The sequence below is a fragment of the Nothoprocta perdicaria genome, unplaced genomic scaffold (genome assembly GCF_003342845.1).
Source record: "Nothoprocta perdicaria isolate Ctin4 unplaced genomic scaffold, notPer1 scaffold_55, whole genome shotgun sequence".
Lineage (NCBI taxonomy): Eukaryota > Metazoa > Chordata > Aves > Tinamiformes > Tinamidae > Nothoprocta > Nothoprocta perdicaria.
The window spans coordinates 146822-166453 of NW_020455810.1; the positions used below are offsets into that span (position 1 = coordinate 146822).

Consider the following 19632-nt stretch of genomic DNA (forward strand, 5'->3'; position numbering starts at 1 on the left):
ATAGCTTTTCCACCTCAAGTTTGAAATGGTCGCTGAACTGATCTGCAGAAATACATCCCTGGGATATTTAGATAAGCTCTAGCATAGGGTAAAAAGCTGCATTTTTCTGTTATTTGAAGTGAATTGTTATGGTTTGCAGGAACTTTTATGTGAAGTGTAGATAGCAAAATAAAATAGCTCAGTAGATTCTTAGAGCATTTTAAGGAAATTACACTTATTTTTAACTCATATTTTTTTCCCTCAGTAATTTAATTGGTTTTAAATTAAGTCCTAAATAACTGGGAATGGAAATAACTAGGAAATAACTAGTCATGAATAAATAGGCCATTAGCTATGGCATGATTTTATTACTGTATTCAACTTTTCACTTTCACATTCAAATTTCAAATTCATCAAGGTATCTTTATATCTGCTGTGAGCATATAATATTTGGCTGTGAGACTTTGCAATGCAGCTGTTCACAGATCACAAGACATTATATTTAAAGATATATGCTATACATTTTACTGTATCCCCAGTGCAGAAAAGAAAAGGAACGTTGCATGCCCAAGTTCCAGTATGGCACAAAGGAACAAATACTTCTTGCACAATGAGAAATCCAGTTCTTGAAGATAGCTTTGGCTGTTGAGACCTGCTGATTTTAAGTGTTTCCATTCCCAGTACACACTGGTGATGTCTACATTAACAGAGAGCTCTGTGCAGTGGAAACTGATCTGAAGAGTGAAATTTTAGGAACTGGGAATCCATATGTTTTGGGGAAGTTTTACTTCAGACTAACTCTAATGTCATCTCTGGAACTGAGTGGCCATTAGCAGTCAGAATAAATCAGATGTGCAGCTGGAGCACATCTTCTGGATGAGTTTCATCCCAAGGAGCCAAGTCAGCGTGCTCTGAAGGCCTTCCATGAGGCAAATCAAAGTACAGTAAGTACAGTAAGTGGACATCAAGGGATTCAATTCAAAAGCATACTTCTGATCAGAACTAAAATGCTAAATTGAGCACCCCGGAGTGGAGGCGATGCCTCAGCAGTTAATTTAACTGAGAAGCCACTTTTAGAGGCAGAATAACATGAAAGGAGCCAGCTTCATTATTACTATTCTTCTATTATTAATATTGTACCAAAGGAATCTGTAGAAAGCAGTGCCTGTAGGAAGATAAACAAATGGGATGAAGACTGAATGTTAACTTGACAGTCTTTCATTTGCTGATTTCCTGTGTGAAATGTCCACCAAAAAAGAGTCATTAAGTGTCTTGAAAAAAATACAGTAAAATATAAAATCTCTTTATCTTCTCTTTGCTCTCTGTTTCTGCATTTTGTTGTCTCCAAAATATTCTTTTTAAGTTGTCATACTCAATGTGACATATGTCATGTCACATACATGAGAAATTACAATTTTATTTCACTAAAGGAATCTGTTAACAACACAAGATATTTTTCATTTGAAATACCTCTCTTTCTAGATTTTTTTAAGAGAATCCATCATTCGAATTCATTATTTGATTTCCAGGTATGTGATGCTGTATGATAGCTAAATGTTTGGATTCTCTTGATATTTTTCATTGATCTGGGGCCATTTATGAAAATATTTTCAATATGTGCCTCACGATCGGTTTTTACTATGGAAGATAATCCAAAAATCAGTGATCTTGAGATCTTCAAGCGTCTGAGTTATATCCAGTTTAGGGTTCTATGTGAGTGTACAGATACAAATATATATTCCATGTAGTTATTGCATATGTTTACATGTGTAGAGTGGTTGCACTTAAAGATTTTTTTTTCTATCAATGTAAATATATTTCCTTAAAAGTGTGATAGGATGATGCTTTTTAGAGAAAATGTTAATAATCTCTCAGTTTTAGAAGGGGAGACTATAGAGGTTTCCAAAGTACATTTGAAAATGCTCATATTTGACAAGGAAATTAACAATTTGTTATAATAATTAGCAATGTATTGCTATTTAACTTTTATTTTCCTGTATATACAGGTACATCTGTACTACAGGTGACAGCCACAGATGCAGATGACCCCACGTATGGAAACAGCGCTCGAGTGGTATATAGTATTCTTCAGGGACAGCCATATTTCTCCGTTGACCCTAAAACAGGTGGGCATCTTATGTTTCTCTCAATGTGATTTAGTTAATAGACTGCAGTTAACTAATTCTGCCAGATGGAATCCCATGTAAAACGTGTAGGTGTGTTTGTGGGTGTGTTCTTTCTTTCTGTTTTTTTTTTTTTTTTTTTTTTTTTAAATTCCCATTATGTGCTCCTTTTGGTTCTGAAACTGCAATTCAGGAACTGCTATTTTTAACTTCATAGTGAAATTAACCTGCTGTGTGTAGAATTAATTCTGTATTATGTTGTGAAGGGAAACATTCACACAAAGTGGAGTACCACTTTTCCATCCTTTCAAGCCTCAGCTTAGGAAATAACTCAAATTTAATAATTATGTATTTAGATGTAGGATAAACTGAGGAGAATTATTGAATGGGTATTTCAGCACATGTCAACACAAATTAATATTGTGCTTGTATTTATAAAACTACTTTATTTTAATTATACTGAAATTGTATTCTATGACTCAAAGAGTAGAATCAGCTAAAACATGTATGCTTAAATTCAATATTTCACACTCACCTTTTCACAAAAGTGTAGACTTAAAAAAAGTGTTGTGTATAATTAATCCATACTGATTTCTTTAAAGAGAAAATAAATCTGATTTGGGGATGAAGGGTATTAACTATTTGGGGATTTTTCTGAAGAACATTATGCTGCCTATTAATATGATAGATTTTTAGCACATAGTTGTACTCCTTGATATGAGGAAGTGTAACTTAAGTAATTTCATGTGAATTTAATAACTGTTTTTCCATGTCCATATTAAACTTCGAGTACCAAAGGAAAAAATGAAATAGAATGAGATCACTGCACTAGCCCTGCAAAGAGAATCTCGAATCTGGATTTTTTCATCATACCTTTCTAATGAACTACCTTCTTATTTTATGTGTAGGTATCATAAAAATCATAATGGATGTTTAGAGTATCAGGTCTGTATCACAAACAAATAACATAATGCTGTAATATCTGTTTAAAGAAATAAAAAGAGAGAAAGAGAAATGTGCTTTTCATTCCCAAAGCCTTAGACTTTGATGAGGATTTAGTGACACTTTATGATCTGAAATTGTTTCTAGTATGTGTATAGAAAGTTTCTGGTTCCTTACTGTATTAGAATATTATGTGGTGAAGGAATAAATGTCTTAAATGATATGTAGACAGTGATGGAATAAAAAATTGAGGAAGCTTTCTAATTTCATTTGGCATGATATAATACAGAGATATTGGAAATGATGAGAAGGTCTTGAAAAATGTTATGCTTCTCTAAGAAATCTTAGAAAGAAAACTTTCACGTTTACTTCTGAATTTGCAAGCATTTCTGTGCCTGTTTTTCCCTATTTTTTATGTTTTTTTTTTCCCTGAGGGCTTTACTTGTTCAATTCCATCTTAACTGTGTTTTATCTGGGAGATTTCCAAATTTATAACGACAGGCACAGATTTCCTTTACAAGAAAAAGGTAAAAGGTGTCAAGCAAGGAACTAAAGAAAAGGGCCTGACGTTCAGGGTTGCATGCACCACATAGCACGAGAGATATGTTGTAACATGGATCTCTTACAGCTTTCCTTTCAGCTTGCTGGAGCTATTGGATAAGAGAAATCGAGCTGTTTGTAGGTCTGCTGTGAATGGTAACCTTAGGAAGACATCTGCTTCTAACTTAGCCCTGCCTAAACTGAAGCTAAACACCTTACTGTCTTAACATTAGGGATTTTGGGAGAGTGTAGTCTAAACCAGCTTTAATAAGGTTGCCATCAGTGAACTTGAGGGCAAACAGTTTCTTAATACCTATTTCTTTTAATGTCAGGGTATTTGTATTTTTTGGTTTGGTTTGGTTTTGGTAGAACTCTAAAACAAACTCTTGAAATTTCCAAATGTGCTTGAAAATTTGTTCACGGACTTTCATCTTCAAATTTAATATCCCATTTTGCCAAAATCATGAGCTGTTTGGATCCATGAACTAGATGTGAGCTACATCCCTGCTCAAAAACAGAACTTGTTCGTAGTTTAAGTCTGGTTTGGCCCATTAGAGTGCTAATCAGTGGCACGGAGTCCAGTTGGAGATCTGTAGTTAGCGGTGTCCCTCAGGGGTCGGTCCTCGGTCCGGTCCTGTTCAACTTATTCATTAACGACCTGGATGAAGGGCTGGAGTGCTCCCTCAGCAAGTTTGCCGACGATACTAAACTGGGAGGAGTAGCTGATAGCCCTGAGGGCTGTGCTGTCATCCAGAGGGACCTGGACAGACTGGACGACTGGGTGGTTAGAAACCTCATGAGGTTCAACAAGGGCAAGTGCAGGGTCCTGTACTTGGGGAGGAATAATCCTGGACACCAGGACAGATTAGGGATGGACCTACTGGAGAGCAGCCCCGCAGAGAGGGACCTCGGCGTCATGGTGGATGACAAGATGACCATGAGGCAGCAGTGTGCCCTGGTGGCCAAGAAGGCCAACGGGATCCTGGGGTGCATTAAGAAGAGCGTCTCCAGCAGGTCAAGGGAAGTGATCGTCCCCCTCTACACAGTCCTGGTGAGGCCCCATCTGGAGACAGTATCCAGTTCTGGGCTCCCCAGTACAAGAGGTATGTGGAGCTGCTGGAAAGAGTCCAGCACAGGGCTACAAGGATGATCAGGGGCCTGGAACATCTGCCCTATGAGCAAAGGCTGAGAGAGCTGGGTCTGTTCAGCCTGGAGAAGAGAAGGCTGAGGGGGGACCTGATCAGCGTGTATAAATACCTCAAGGGAGTCAGTGAGGAGGAGGGGGCGGCCTCTTCAGTGGTGGCCAGCAATAGGACTAGAGAAATCGTCCACAAGCTGAGGCACCAGAAGTTCCACAGGAACTTAAGGAAAAGTTTCTTGACAGTGAGGGTGACAGAGCCCTGGCACAGGCTGCCCAGAGAGGTTGTGGAGTCTCCTTCTTTGGAGATCTTTAAAACCCGCTTGGATGCAGCCCTGTGCCGCGTGCTCCAGGTGACCCTGCGTGTGCAGGGGGGTTGGACTAGATGATCTCTAGAGGTCCCTTCCAACCTTAAGCATTCTGTGATCAGACCGACTGCACTGAACAACATGGGACTTGCAGCCCTATAGAGCTCCTGTTTTTTGCCTTGGGAAACCTCACTTTGGAGTATGCACTTTTTTTTGGCAGCTACAGTAGCCTACTTTCTATTGTCACATGCTTTGGGCACAAAAGTGAAACTCCTACACCAATTCTGCTGCTTTAGATTTTAAGGCCGTATCTGGAGGATGTTGGCTATACACAGCTCTTCCCAGATGCATTGGTCTTCCTGAGTAGGCCAAGTCTACAAACACAAATAGATTTGAATTCATCTGTGGGACATTTTTCCCTTCGAATCAGCACATACTCCTTGTTGTAACTGTGAAAACACAAGAGATGGAAGCCTCACACATGGCAGCTTTAAGTTGGAATGTAGACAGTGTTGGCCTAGCAGAAAAAAACTTACTCCTGAACTGAACAAATAAAAGATTGGAGATTTTTTATTTTTTGTGTTTATAATGGGCTGTTGTTATAGCAGAATATAGCAGAACTTAATCACAGTTTAACTTTTTTATTATTTTGAGATATGAAATAGTAACGACATATATATATGCCTATTTCTAAAAGAATATTTCTGCAAATTAGTACAATGTGTGAGAGTTTACCTCAGTTTCCCTTCTGCCTTCTGTCTTCACAATTATATGAAAAATGGCTTTATACATCCCTGTCAGAAATGGCCCATTTACTATTTTTTTCTAGTTTAGTTCATAACTGGGCACAATACAAGTAATAATCATCAAGAAATGGGTAACACTTCCAAGCATAGAGGGGAACCATATGAGCACTAAGTGTGTAAGCCCTGGAGCTCAAGAGTTTTTGTCTTCATATGTACCTCTTTTCTTCTGAATTTACTTGGCCTGTAAAGTAGTACCTAAGTATGTAGTAATACAAATGCATTTCAGGACCCAAAGTCTCTGATGTATAGAGGAGTTCATATTTGTTAGTAAAATCAGTTCAGAAATCAAGTTGGGCAATTTACCCATATAAATATAATTATCTTTTATATAAATATCTTGTTTTACTTGAAATAGCTTTCTTAGTGGCGTCTGTTTACAATAAGCATGTTTATTGAGGTTAATGATGCACTGCTGATACGCAGGTTGGTTTATATTAGCGTGCTTCATGCTGAGAGTCTCCAATATCATTTCCATGAACTTAGAGCTGTGTAAGCATCTCACATAAATTGACTGCTTGCATCCTGGTGCCAGGAATGCTTCACAGTGTCCTCTAAACACCACAACTAAGACTCCGCAGCTGATACTCAGCTTCTTATAGTGTTTGAAAGTAAACTTAACCTCCACTATCACAGTTTTTACCTATGGGCCCTGAAACGGCTCTTAGTAACTACATCTTATAAAGTCAGTAAGGGTAGTTAATAAAATTTTGCTAATGACAAATGCTGTTTAAGTTAAGCTGGAATCTATAGAGAACCATCAGATCTCACTTGCACTTGAATTGCAGACCATTTATTTACAGCTACTTGTAAAGATTCCAAATAATTATATTTTACTAGTTTCTATTTGGTATCAAGCAAAAGTCTCTTGGGAGGATCATTCTTAAAGTTGGTTTCTTTTTATTAATGGTACATGTTAGCAGCATTGTATGTGACTCTGTTAAACCTAAAATAAATTTATTTCCCCTGTGCATGGGTGTTTACTTTTTATCTTGAAGTTATAAGAACTGTGTTTCATGTTCAAGTTTTCATATATTTACTTTCCCTTGAGAATTTCTGAGGTATTGTAATGGAAATTCTCTCTCTAGCATCTATCATTGCCGGGGACTAGATGGTTTAATGTCTAGAGAACCCATCAGGAAATCTGATCTCAGCATTTGAGTCTTGTCTCTTTCTTCTACTGTTAAGTACACTCCTCCATTCCTGAAGGAGCAGAAACCGCTACCTATCCTCCCCCTGAAAATAGTCACAAACGCCTCTTTTATCCACTACTATGTGAACCACATAGATGGGCCCTGGCTTAGCAGAAGCGTGCAAACAGGAGGCCCAATAGTGCAAAGGCCTAAGAAGGTTAACATCAGAATAGCAGTAGTGCTGCAGAGCAAAGGTTTGTACAAACTCACACACTGTCAGATAGGTGATGGGCCACCCTCTCACTGCTTGTATATCCCAATGTAATTTTTGCTGTCATCTCCTGGGAGACTTTGTGGTCTGTCTGCAGAAGCAGGGGTTTGAAGGGCAGAGGGAGGATCACAGTGCTGCTCATATTTCTAATATTCAAGTTTATCGATTTTGCTTTTCAATACTTTTAGATATTTACATCTTCTCGGATACACTGAGGATGATAATGAGGCCTTTGTTTTCTATTTCCTGGAGGTCTGAAATACTGTACCTGTTACAAAAGCTCATGATTTAGGTATGAAAGAAAAGTTGTGTTCCAAGTAGCTCTAAAAAGTCTCGTTCTCTAAAATGGGATTACTTCTATGGAGAGATATTTTTCTCTGTTTCTTCTGACTTCTCACAGGTGATACATGAAGCTTTAATTATAGGTTCCTCCTTTGTAAATGGGGAGAGCTAATAGCCTATCCAAACAAAATGTGGAGAATTGCATTCATGATAAAATGTTTTTAACTTTAGGGAGAGGGAGTGAATATGATTTCACCCTTAAGCTACTAATACATTACCGTAATTTTTAGCTCAGCTGGGATGAGTGCCAGAGCACTGACTCAGAAGATTAATGCACTAGCCTTTTTTTAAAGACCCTACCCCTGAGGACTATTCCACATGTTAGCAGTGCTTAACAGATCAGTCTTTAATGTTGTGGATTTAAGCAGTAGCTTCATTGCCTTTAGTTGTGCTAATGGCCATCCTTTTTCTAGGCAGTGGTTAACTATTGCTGCATGTGGTTCTACAAGGAAGACTTACTGGGGCACTGAATCTTCTGTCTTTTTTTTTCCTCCTGAAATCTGGGCTGGGGACTGAATGAAAATCCAGAAGAAAACATCAGATTGAACTCTGTAGAGATGCCCTCCTCTTACTCAATTGTACTTTATCTGTACTTCAATGTCCAGTTTAATTTTCCGTATCACATGCCGTTGTGGATACTGGTGTTATTGAGGATGGTAATTTTGTAAGTGGAGCTAACGGTTAGCAGTGAAGCATTGTAATGGCAGTGAAACCAAGAGGAAGCAATGTTGAGGTACTTTTCCAGGAAATCTGCTGCCTCCTGGTTTGGTAGTGTTAAGATGCCTGCTTTTGGATGGAGAACAGTAGTGATACATTTATCAAATGACACATTTTTTTTCTCTTTAGGAATTGCATTTGCAATTGCATTCCCCTTAGGAATTCCCCTTCGGAATACTTAGGAACTGCATTTAATTTGGACTGGAGGGGATGAAAACACCAGTGGTAGTAGACGTATGGAAAGAGATGTATGGAGGAAGACAGAAGTGTCAATTAGGGATATTGCATCCTTCAGCAGGTGCATCTGAACACTCATTTTTGTAATGCATAATCACAAGTCCTGTGATTTAAAAATGTAGCTACTCTCAAAATTTATGCATAGTCCACATTAAATCAATAGACATGCGTGCATCTTGCTTCCCATCAGTCTTGATATTTTTGAATAATGCATACCTTTTCTGTTACAATCTGAATAAAAGAGACTGAAAACACTTTGTTTTGTTGTAAGCTATACTGAGCAGCTGATCTAGTCCAGAGCTGAGGCTTTTCCAAAGCTTGCGTATAAAAACAGTGCTTTTCAGGAAATATCACCCAGTGAAAATGAGTAGCCCACAGGTGAGATACTTTCTTTAAATATGAACAGAAACTTTCATGAACAAGTGCCATATCAGTTGAACCATCTACCAAAAAAAAAAAAAAAAAAAAAGAAGAATTTTGAACTGTTTTAAAAATAAGGTAGGAATAAACCTAGCACTGCTAGTGATCTCCGTAATTCAGTTCTTATCTGAGTAGGAAAGAGAAACTACCATCACAGACCATCCACAAACCCAGGAATGTGTTCTAGGAAATTTGACATTTTTCATTTGTCATTCATCAAACTTTGTCCTTGCCCCCGATATTGCAGTTTGCGGAATAAGGTAGGTCCTTGTGTGAATGGGGAGCACAGAGCCGGGCAGTGAGAGTCCCTGGTGTCCCCTCCATGGCGTCCGTATTGCCCAGTACTGCAAGCTTTTCCATGTCTATAAGGTTAGGGATGGTCTCTGATGAAACATGATAATTAGCAAGGTAAGCTCGTGTCTTTATAGCTGTCCTCATAAAATGGATTCCAGCTGAAATGCAGCCTTGACATTTTTACAGCTGAGGAAGATAATGTGCCGTGACTGAGACTAGGGGATTGTTCTTAATCGTTTCTTTATTTAAAAAAGTTTCAACCTGTGTAATACCCTCTAAAACCTACATGAATCTGCCTCACTGAAAGGATTAGAGAGCTGCTTTATAAACAATACAAAGACGCTGCAGTTTTCTGTCATATTTATGAATTTTAAATTTGGAGAGTTTACAACTGGAGGCTGCCATGGAGCTAGTTTCCAGCCCAACCAATAGCTTCTTCAAGGAAGGATTTTACTTTCTTTTTATATAATTTTGTTTTCTTTTGCTCATGGTACACACATTTCAGGATTAAAAATTTAAAAATTTTAACAATGTATGTGATTCTGTGCCTATTAATATTTTTTCATAGATGGTCAACAAGATTCTCAGTATTTATATAACAGGATGTTTGCAAGGAAAATTTCAGTTCTCTCTGTAACATGAAGGAAAGTTTAAAAGTAGAAGCCTTCCTGGAATGTCGTAAACCACTTGCAATCCTAGAGGCAGATACAGCCATCAAGAGAGTAGTCCTAAGGGATGAGGGTAGATGAAATGAGGTTTCGCTCTCTCCCACACTGTTCTTTCAAGAAATACATTTTAAGATCGATAGATTGCATCTGAAAGTATTCAGGCAGAAAATGCAACAATTCCCTATATATATAACTGCCATGCAAGCTAGGCCACAGGCTTCACTTTACTTGAATGGAAAAGGAAAATAAAATGTGAGACTTAGCTGATAAGACTATTTCTTCTTGAGGAATATCTCATTAAGATGAGATCTTCTATATCTTCTGTCATTGTCAACATAAAATGGCAAGGACTCTGGGAGGGGGGAATGGCTGGGTTTTTTTTAATTTTTTTTTTTTTTTGTATACAGGAAAAATGCTTCCTTCCTTCTCACTTCTCTGCCAGGCAAGAGTCCTTAATTTGCACTGAACTATTTTAAAAAATGTGAAAAACAAACTGAATAGTAGTCCTTGCAAATCACAGGCCTATTGTCAAATCAGAAGTGCATCATTTCATTATTTCGTAGTTAGAACTTTATACCCACTAAAAGCATCACTAGTGGTTTTATCTTGAATCAGACCAAAAACAGCTAAAGGCTCACTTCACTTCTTGTAAGACAGCTATTCTAAGCACCAGTCAGGTTTTTTTTTTAATTAAAATTTATAAGAACAGTAGAAATCAGTCCATGATATGAGATTTTTAAGAGGCTGAGAAAATTGTCTAATTTTTTTTCCTGTTTCTTCCTACTTCAAATAGATTTTTTTTTCTACTGCTTGGTTTTTTTTTTTTTGGTGAATAAAAAGCCACCTAAAACAAAAAACATCAAATCATAAATTAATCATATAAAGGTAGAACAGTTGTTAGACCCTTCACTTTAACCTTCTTGAAATAGGTGTCTTTTCTTTGTTTTGTTGTTTTCTTTTTTGTTTTTCTGCTAAGTGCTTTTGCAGTACAAAAGAAAAAATAATGGAATCAAAAATATTCCTCATTGTCCCTGTTTTCCCTCTGGATCTCTTTGCTTAGGAAGGCAGATGAAGTGGGCTATGGGTCAGTCACTTTTGTAGCTTATTTTTTTGCTTGTTTTTATCTCTGATGACTGAAAGTAGGTATGTCACATAGCCAAAATTCAGGCACTCTTTTTTTTTTTCTGAGTTTGTGTCTATTGCATGTGTGGACATGTGTTATGTGACCTGGGTTGGTCCCTACAGCTTTTCAGTTCCAATTCTATTTTGAACAGTTTGTGGTGTACTTCACCCATGTTTTAATGCTGTTTCTCACTCTATGCATTATTGTTAACAATTCCAGTACGTTTATGTTGAAGAAGTGGAATAAATGCTCCCATTTCCTGTTGTAATATTCCAAATCATAGGACACAAGAATTGATATCGCTTGGACGTTACATTCTGTTTTCTATAATGTCTCTTTGATGATGAATACTTTTTTTTTTTCCACATTTCAAAATTTCATGAAATGTTTCACCATAGTTAGATCATATAGTAGATTGCATAAGTGACATCATAAACTGGTAGATATATATCTTTGTGTCAGCTATTGCCTTTCATCATTTGTGTTTTACCTCAACAGTAGTTTATTTGACTCTCTTTATTGAGACTCTAACTTTTTCCTAATGAGGTTGATGGATGTGTGATAGTCTAACAAATCTAACAAAACCTAGTACAGTGATAAACTATTAACAACATAGATTTTCAATACTTCAGTATGGACAACTGTGTCCCTTTGGTTTGCCACATCATCAGTTCTTGTCTCAATAATGTAAATACGTAGCTATTGCTGTATTTGAACGTTTGCCAAATTATATTTACATAATACTTTTTTTTTAACGATAGTATATGTTAGGGATTGGTGTCTGGTAACAGGATGAAACCAAATGTTTCTTTTAGCTGTGGAGCACTGAGTTTTTATTTTTGGCATAGAATATTTACATTTTCAGTTCTTAAGGCTAATTTTGCCTTAAGATAGTAAATAACATTACTTTCAAGAAAACTTTTACAGTGGTGCCTAGTTGTTTAAATTTCACTGCTTTCAGTTTCAGCAGAAATCTCAATCTGAAAATGAATTATTGTAGTTTAAATAAAATGTGATGCAGAAAAGAAGCTGACAATGTTTGCTGTTTTGCTTGCTGAACTGGCTACTTTATTAATAGCGATCCCATGTTATGTGTCCCGTTTCTGAATTAGTTACCTTTTTGCTTAATGTTGAAAAATATTGCTTGTAAATAATTCTAAAAGAAGAAAATTAAGTATTTTTGTCTGAATAAATTACATGGTTGTGTTTATCTGAGAGTATAACCATCAATGAAATCACCAGACAAAGCAGCTGATCTTGTAGATTATCCTTCCAGTGATGGTAATCCAGAGCTGTGAGAATAACTTGTTTATTTTGCTTGATTATAAGATTAGGGGTAGATGGGTGAAAGAGAATCATGTCAAACTGATTTTTTTTTTCCCCAATAACAACTTTTAGTGAAAACAAAATAGAAAAAAATGCCTAAAATAGTTTTTGTTCAATCACTTGCTCAAAGCCAATGAAAATATGATGTGTAATCTTGATGCATTTGCAATTAAAAAATAAATAAATAAATAAATTGCAGGCTAGATTTACAAAGCTGCTATTGGCAAGGTGATTTTTGTCATCCATTTTATCTAATGGGAAATTTGTAAAGGAAGGAGTTTGATATTTTCTATTGGTGAGGATTTCTGAGCCTGTACTTCCTACATCAGAATGCCACAGGTATGCCTTCATTGTTTTTTTAAGAGTATTTCTTGATTGAACTGTGTTTCTCCATATTTTGCTATATTTTGAAATGAAAGTATTAAGATAAAAGTTAACTTACAGTTTAATTTAAAATACTGGGTTTTCTTCATGTAAAGGATGAATGAAGAAATACATCATATGTCTTTTGCCAATTCTCAGTTTGTAAATCATCGTCTTTTTTTATATCTAAGTTTTCTCGCTTACATTGTTATATGTGAATCAGTCTCTTATTTTGATACTGTTTTTCTTTTGTTAAATAACTAGATACCCAGTGAAGTAGGGATTAAATGTGGTGCTCTTTTTTTCTTGGTATTTTAACTTCCTGCCCTAGAGCTTTTCCCATATCCACAATGACACTGTTCCATGCAAAGTAGAGCATTTTCAACAGGAAATATTCTGTTATCTCTAACTAGAGTGTAGTCGCAAGATGTGGAAGCCACATGCGTTTTCTGCCTGATTTGACACCTGATTTTGAGGCCAACCATTTCTCAGGCATTACTGTAAGCTCTACCTGATTCTTCTTCTATTCTTATCCTAATATAAATCAAATTATTTAACAGAAGAAAATATATTGAAAGAAAAAAAAATCTTTGGGAATAAGATCTGCTTTGAAAATGAAAGATATTGAAATAATTTGTGACATTTATATCATCCTTTCGTATGTATTTGGTGTTAGACTTGCCTTCAGTCCTTTCAGACAGTCTCTATCTGGAATCAAATAATGCAAGCTCAGTCACTTGTATAATTTGGTGATTCATATATATCAGACATTTCTTATTAGAAAAGGGTGAGACTTTCTAAGAGTGAAACAGAATATTTCAAAATCTCTCAGAATTCTTATTTTCTTACACAGTTTATACATACAAATGTACATAAAAATGAACATATGTAGCATCTGCAATTGTGTATTGTGCTATTAAAACTCATGAGTTCTTTCAGGTAAGTCCACTATTTCTGTCAATTTTGAATACTGTTTTCTTGAGCAAAATGTTCCATCAATGCCCATTCCTTACACATTTTTTTACTAATGACTGCCTGCCTTCGCTTGCTCACTTATGCAAATGGAGACAATCAAGATCACTTCTTGCAGCCAGTTTGGTCCAATAGGAAAATGGCAGATTTCTAGACTTTAAATTGTTTAAATATAACTACTTAAAAAAGCAACTATGAGAATATTTATAAAATGTAAAAAATCAGTTAATTTATTGTGACTTTTACTGAGATAATTTGGGGAAATTATTTATTTAAATCACTTGTGATGAATGTCATCAAATAATTGTTGTCAATGCTTATTTATGTTGTAAATGCTTATTTAATGGTACCTATAAAAAAATGACTAACACGTTGAGAAAAAAACAAGGGAAAAGTAGGCTTGAGCAGTCATTCCTAGAAGTTGTTTAAAAAACAAAAAAAAATAGAGGACTAGAAGTTGATACATGAACTTTATCTTGTCAGATTCATTACAGAAGAAGAAAAACAGGCTGCACTGACATTAGCCCAAATTCACAATACATCTTGGAGTAGAATTTAGTGTATTCATATCCGCCTGTTTCTTCACTGTCTCCCTTCCCCAAGTCTTTCTTAACTGTTTCTTACAGGAATCACACTCTTTCAAACACTTGGTGAACTGTTTGTTGCTTATTATTGTGAGACCTTTGAATCATAGAATCACAAAATCCTTAAGGTTGGAAGGGACATCTAGAGATCACCTAGTCCAAGCCCCCAGCTCACGCAGGGACACCCAGAGCACAGGGCTGCATCCAGGCAGGTTTTAAAGATCTCCCAAGAAGGAGACTCCACAGCCTCCCTGGGCAGCCTGTGTCAGGGCTCTATCCCTCTCACTGTCAAGAAATGTTTCCTTAAGTTCCTGCAGAATTTTTGGTGCTTCAGTTTGTGGTCGTTTCGTCTAGTTCAGTGGCCACCACTGAAAAGAGGCTGGCCCCATCTTCCTCACTGCCTCCCTGGAGGTGTTTATAGACACTGATCAGATCCCGCCTCAGCCTGTTCTCCTTCAGGCTGAAGAGGCCCAGCTCTCTCAGTGTTTCCTCACAGGGCAGGTGTTTGAGGGCCCCGATCATTTTTGTAGCCCTGCGCTGGACTCTCTTCAGCAGCTCCCCCACATCCCTCTTGTCCTGGGGAGCCCAGAACTGGACACAGTACTGCAGATGATGTGGCCTTATCAGGGCCGAGTAGAGGGGGACGATCACCTCTCTGGAGCTGCTGATGACATTCTTCTTAATGCACCCCAGGGTGCCACTGGCCTTCTTGGCCACGACGGCACACTGCTGCCTCATGGTCAACTTACCGTCCCCCATGACACCCAGGTCCATCTCCACAGAGCTGCTCTCCACAAGGTCAGTCCCCAGCCTGTCCTGGTGCCTGGGGTTATTCCTGTGCAAGTGCAGGACCTTGCACTTGCCCCTGTTGAACTCCATGAGGTTTCTCACCGCGTGGTTGTCCAGTCTGTCCAAGTCCCTCTGGGTGGCAGTGCAGCCCTCTGGGGTATCAGCTACTCCTCCCAGTTTGGTATCATCAGCAAACTTTCTGATGGGGGCACTGCGTCCCCCCAGGGACAGGACTGGACCGAGGACTGAGCCCTGGGGGACACCGCTAGCTACAGGCCTGCAGCTGGACTCAGCGCCACTGCTTACCACTCTCTGAGCTCTGCCGTGCAGCCAGTTCTCAAGCCACCTCACCGTCCACTCATCCATCCCACACGTGTGGACCTTGCCCAGAGGATGCTGTGAGGGATGGCGTGAAAAGCCTTGCTCAAGTCCAGATAGAAGACATTCACTGCTCTCCCCTGCTCTACCCAGCTAGTCATTCCATCCCAGAAGGCTATATCAGGTTAAAGAAGCAGGATTTCCCCTTGGTGAATGCACGCTGCCTATTCCCGGGCGCCTTCATGTCCTCCATGACATGCTTGGAGACAAGAGGCAGGAGGAGCTGTTGCGGCACTTTCCCAGGCATGGAGGGGAGAGTGACTGGCCTGTAGTTGCCTGACTCCTCCTTCTTGCCTGTTTTGGAGACTGGCGTGACATTGGCTTTCTTCGAGTCCTCAGGCACCCACCTCCCCTGTTCTCCAGGAGCTTTTGAAGATGATGGTGAGCGGCTTAGCTCTAACATGTGTCAGCATCCGCAGCGCTCTGGGAAGGATGCATCCCGTGAGGGCGCATGGCTTTGCGGGAATCGGGTTTCCCTAGTTGCTCTCTGAGGCAATCTTTGTCTCCGCGGGGCAAGTCTTCCTCTCTGCGTGCTTAATTTGAAGGCAAGGTTCATAGAGGGAGGAGGCAGGAGGAGGAGAGCAGTGTGTGGAGGAGAGCAAGGTGACCTGGGATTGGTTCAGGTCAATAGCCGGCCTGTAGCAGTGTTGCACTATGAAGGGTCACTTGAGGGAAACGCTGACATGAGCATCCTGAGGAAAGAAGGCCGAGGGCAAGGTGGAAAGACAGCAAGAGTGACAGGGACAAGTGGTGCCAGGCAAGAGCACAAGAGGTGGTCTTGCTGAGCTGGAGAGAAGGCGCTAGCCCTCCTTGCATCTTTCCTGCAGGCTTGCATGTTCTCGGTGACTCTAGAGGAGAAGGGAACCTTTCCCTCTCCCTAGGTGTTTCTAGCTCTCGGGAGGAAGGAGAGGAAGGCCCGTGAGGAAAGGCAAAAGGAGAGCTCGGAGCTTGGCAAGTGTGCAGGGAGCCGGCAAGGGAGGAAAGCTGCAAGTGCTCTCCAGCGTCCACTGCTTTGTAGCACTTATTGCCTCTGCAAGGTCTGCTACTTCGTAGCGCTCGTTCACTTCTCATCCCCGAGGGGTCGTGAGTGGGAATTAGGAAGGGAATTCAAGTCCAATGGAATTGCGATTCATTTTATTTATTTTTCACAACTTGTTAGAATCGGCTAAAGCTATCAGCTACACCTTTCTATGTCCTCCTACAAACTCCTTAGCAAGCTATGAGATCTCCTAGTGTCTATCCTAAGTGAAACGTATTTACAAGTAATGTATGTACAATGCCCCTGTGAGGGGCAGAGCAAGAGTGGCAGAGGATGCTGGTGCTGTGGCTGGTTCCACGCTGGGCACGGATGTCCCTTGGGCATCAGCGGGACCGTTGCAGCTGGAGCTGGGGGGCGCGATGATCTTCATCGTGCGGCAGCCCCCGGCACGGGCGGACCTCTAGAAGCTCTCAAGGGAGCTGGTGTTGCTGCCGATGTAGAAGGTGGCGCGCCGCGTGACGGTGTCATGGGGCAGCTGGAGGGTAGCGCAGTGCTCAGCAGGCTCAGCAGGCTTGGCACTGACTGAGCTGTCCAGGGAACTGCTCCCACTCCCAATGTAAAAGATGGGGCGGGGCCGCACGGCCTGCTGCGGCTCTTGGCTGCTGAGGAATCCCCTGGTGGCGCCAGCATGGCTCTCCTCGCTGGCCAGGGAGCTGGTCCCACTGCTGATGTAAAATATGGCGCGGGGCCGCGCTCCCTCCTGGGCTTCTCCAGTCTTCAGGCAGGTGGCGGCGCCAGCATCCCCCTCCTGGCTGGCCAGGGAGCTGGTCCCGCTGCCAATGTAAAAGATGACGCGGGGCTGCGCTCCCTCCTGGAGCTCTTCACCATTAAGAGCGGAGCTCTCCTCGCTGCCAGTGGAGAAGCCAGGGCGGGAGGCCACGGAGACGCGCGACTCCTGGCGGGTGAGCCACCTGATGTAATCGACCAGCTCGTTGGTCTCCCAGTCCTCCAGACTGCCGCACCGCCGGCACCGCCGTCCCATGCAGAAGCAGGCCTGCACTGCCTGCCAGCATCTGCGAAGGGCTGTTGGATGTTGTGCCCCCTGCCCAGCCTCAGGCACGGTCTTGGCTTCTCCTGTGGCTGCCCTCCTTGTGAGCCGCCTCCTCAGCCACTCCATGCTGCAAGGGAGGGCAGCAGGCGTGAGCGCGCGCTCAGCTCTGCCATCCCCAACAGCCTGTCCCCGCAGTGCCCAGAGAGCGGGGCCTGCTCTAGCTGTGCACATGGCTGCAGCCAGGCCCACCTGCACCCAGAGCGGCACGTGGCCGGCAAGGAGCCGCAGCTCGGGCAGAGCTTTCGCTGGGTGCCCGGCTGTGGCCAGGCCGCTGCAGAGCCAGCCAGGCCCTGGCACCAACGGTGCAGCTACGGGGGAATGAGCGCCTGCCTCTCAGCCTTGCCCCCCTCCTCCCCATGGGCTACCTGCTCTGAGGTAGAGCTGCTTGCTCTGAGCGCCTCTCTCCTCCGCTGCCCGCACGGACAGCGGCTCGCATGACGCTCCACACACCCTGAGAAAAGGAGAAGGCAGGAGGCATGAAGGTGGCCACGAGATTGAGGAGCAGTGCCCCTGCTCTTGCCACCCCCAGGGCGCACGCCACACAAGAGCCTTCTGCCACCTGCCCCCAAGGTTTGGGGCACACAGCATTTGCTCGCTCGCTTGCTGGGCAGCAGCCCCTGATGCTCCCAGCCCAGCAAAGCTCTCACCTGTCCCGCAAGGGATGCGACTGTCCGCTCCAGAGGCGAGAGCTCCACAAAGGCTCCTTCCCTTGTGCTCCCTCCCTTGGATCTCCACCACCTACAAGGCCAGCAGCCGGGGAGAGCAGGAGAGAGGCTTGGCGCCAGCTCACAAGCTGCCCTCCGCTCCGTCCCTGCTCCCAGGTGCTGCCCCGGAGCTACTCAGCAGGGCTGAGTAGAGGGGGACGATCACCTCTCTGGAGCTGCTGATCACGCTCTTCTTAATGCACCCCAGGGTGCATTCTATAGCTATTCTATAGTTAAAGTGATAATATTTACATTCATAATGAACAGTTTGAAGTATAAATTACTAAATAAAATTACTGAAGAAAGCTTTGCAACATTTTAAAATAGATGGTAAGGTATTAATAATTTTAATATGGCAAATATAGCAATTTGCTATATATATATATAGCAATATATAATTAGTATCATATGTAATAATAATGATGTAGTAAATTTGAAAACTATTATTTTTACACAGCTAAAAATAAAATATTCCGTGACAGGTAGGTTTAAATTTACTTTTTTTAAAAGCTCTCCTTTTAAAGCCACCTTCCCTTTAATGGAGAACCACATTTACTTTGTATTCCTAATGAAGAACCATATTTTCTGGTGAATACCACTCACCACCTCCAAATACTGTTCATTGAAAATTTACCCTCAGATAAAAACTTCCGGTAAAAAGTTTCCTACTTCTCAGACTCCATGCAAAATGAATGCAGCCATTCAGAAAAGTTGTGTTGAGAGATATACTGAAGGAAAATGGCTAAGCTGTAGACAGTCCAATGAAGGATTCAGAGTGCAGTCTATAAAGAAGAATATTTCTGAGGTAAAAGGAACTCTTCATAATACTTGTATATCACTGCAGAATTCCTATTTGCTTGCTTGTCTGATTTAAATAAAAACTCAAAGATAAAGTACAACTAAAGAGTAATTCACATCATTAAAACTCGCTTGAATGCTTTGTCTTCAATTTTTTAGTAAGTTGGGAGAAGCAGAAACAGAGGAGAGGGAAAAAAGAGGCTAATGAGGCAAGGTGATTTCATTTGCTTTGTGAAATCAAGTATTTTTGGGGTCTGTAAAAAAAAATTTTGTATGTAGGTGAATATTTGAGTGAATAAAAAAAAGTGGAGTTTTGCAGTTAATATAATTTAGTCCCTGCAGCATAGACTCAAATTTAAGACAGTATTATTGTTGGTAACATTGGCAAGTTTCTCAGGAATACAAATATTCTCTCTGTCCCGTGACTGTGTCATAAGGTAAGTAGAAACAGAGGGATTATATTCTCAGGCTATTGAACAAATACTTAGTAATACAAAGACACAAACAACAACAGACATACCCTGGGAGCACAGTTTGGGTCTTTTCTTTGGGAATTCTTGTTAAAGGTAACGGCCAGATCTCCAGCTGAT

The 19632-nt window shown here is 40.8% G+C and overlaps 1 protein-coding gene across 4 annotated transcripts in view; it reads left to right on the forward strand.

The window, feature by feature from the left end:
- Positions 1-19632, forward strand: part of CDH18 (cadherin 18) — a 227731-nt gene that overhangs the window by 116585 nt on the left and 91514 nt on the right. For all 4 annotated transcript variants that reach the window (XM_026048532.1, XM_026048535.1, XM_026048533.1 and 1 more), the window contains one exon: positions 1986-2105. In XM_026048532.1, the coding sequence (XP_025904317.1) occupies positions 1986-2105 (120 nt within the window). The remainder of the gene's footprint in view (positions 1-1985; positions 2106-19632) is intronic.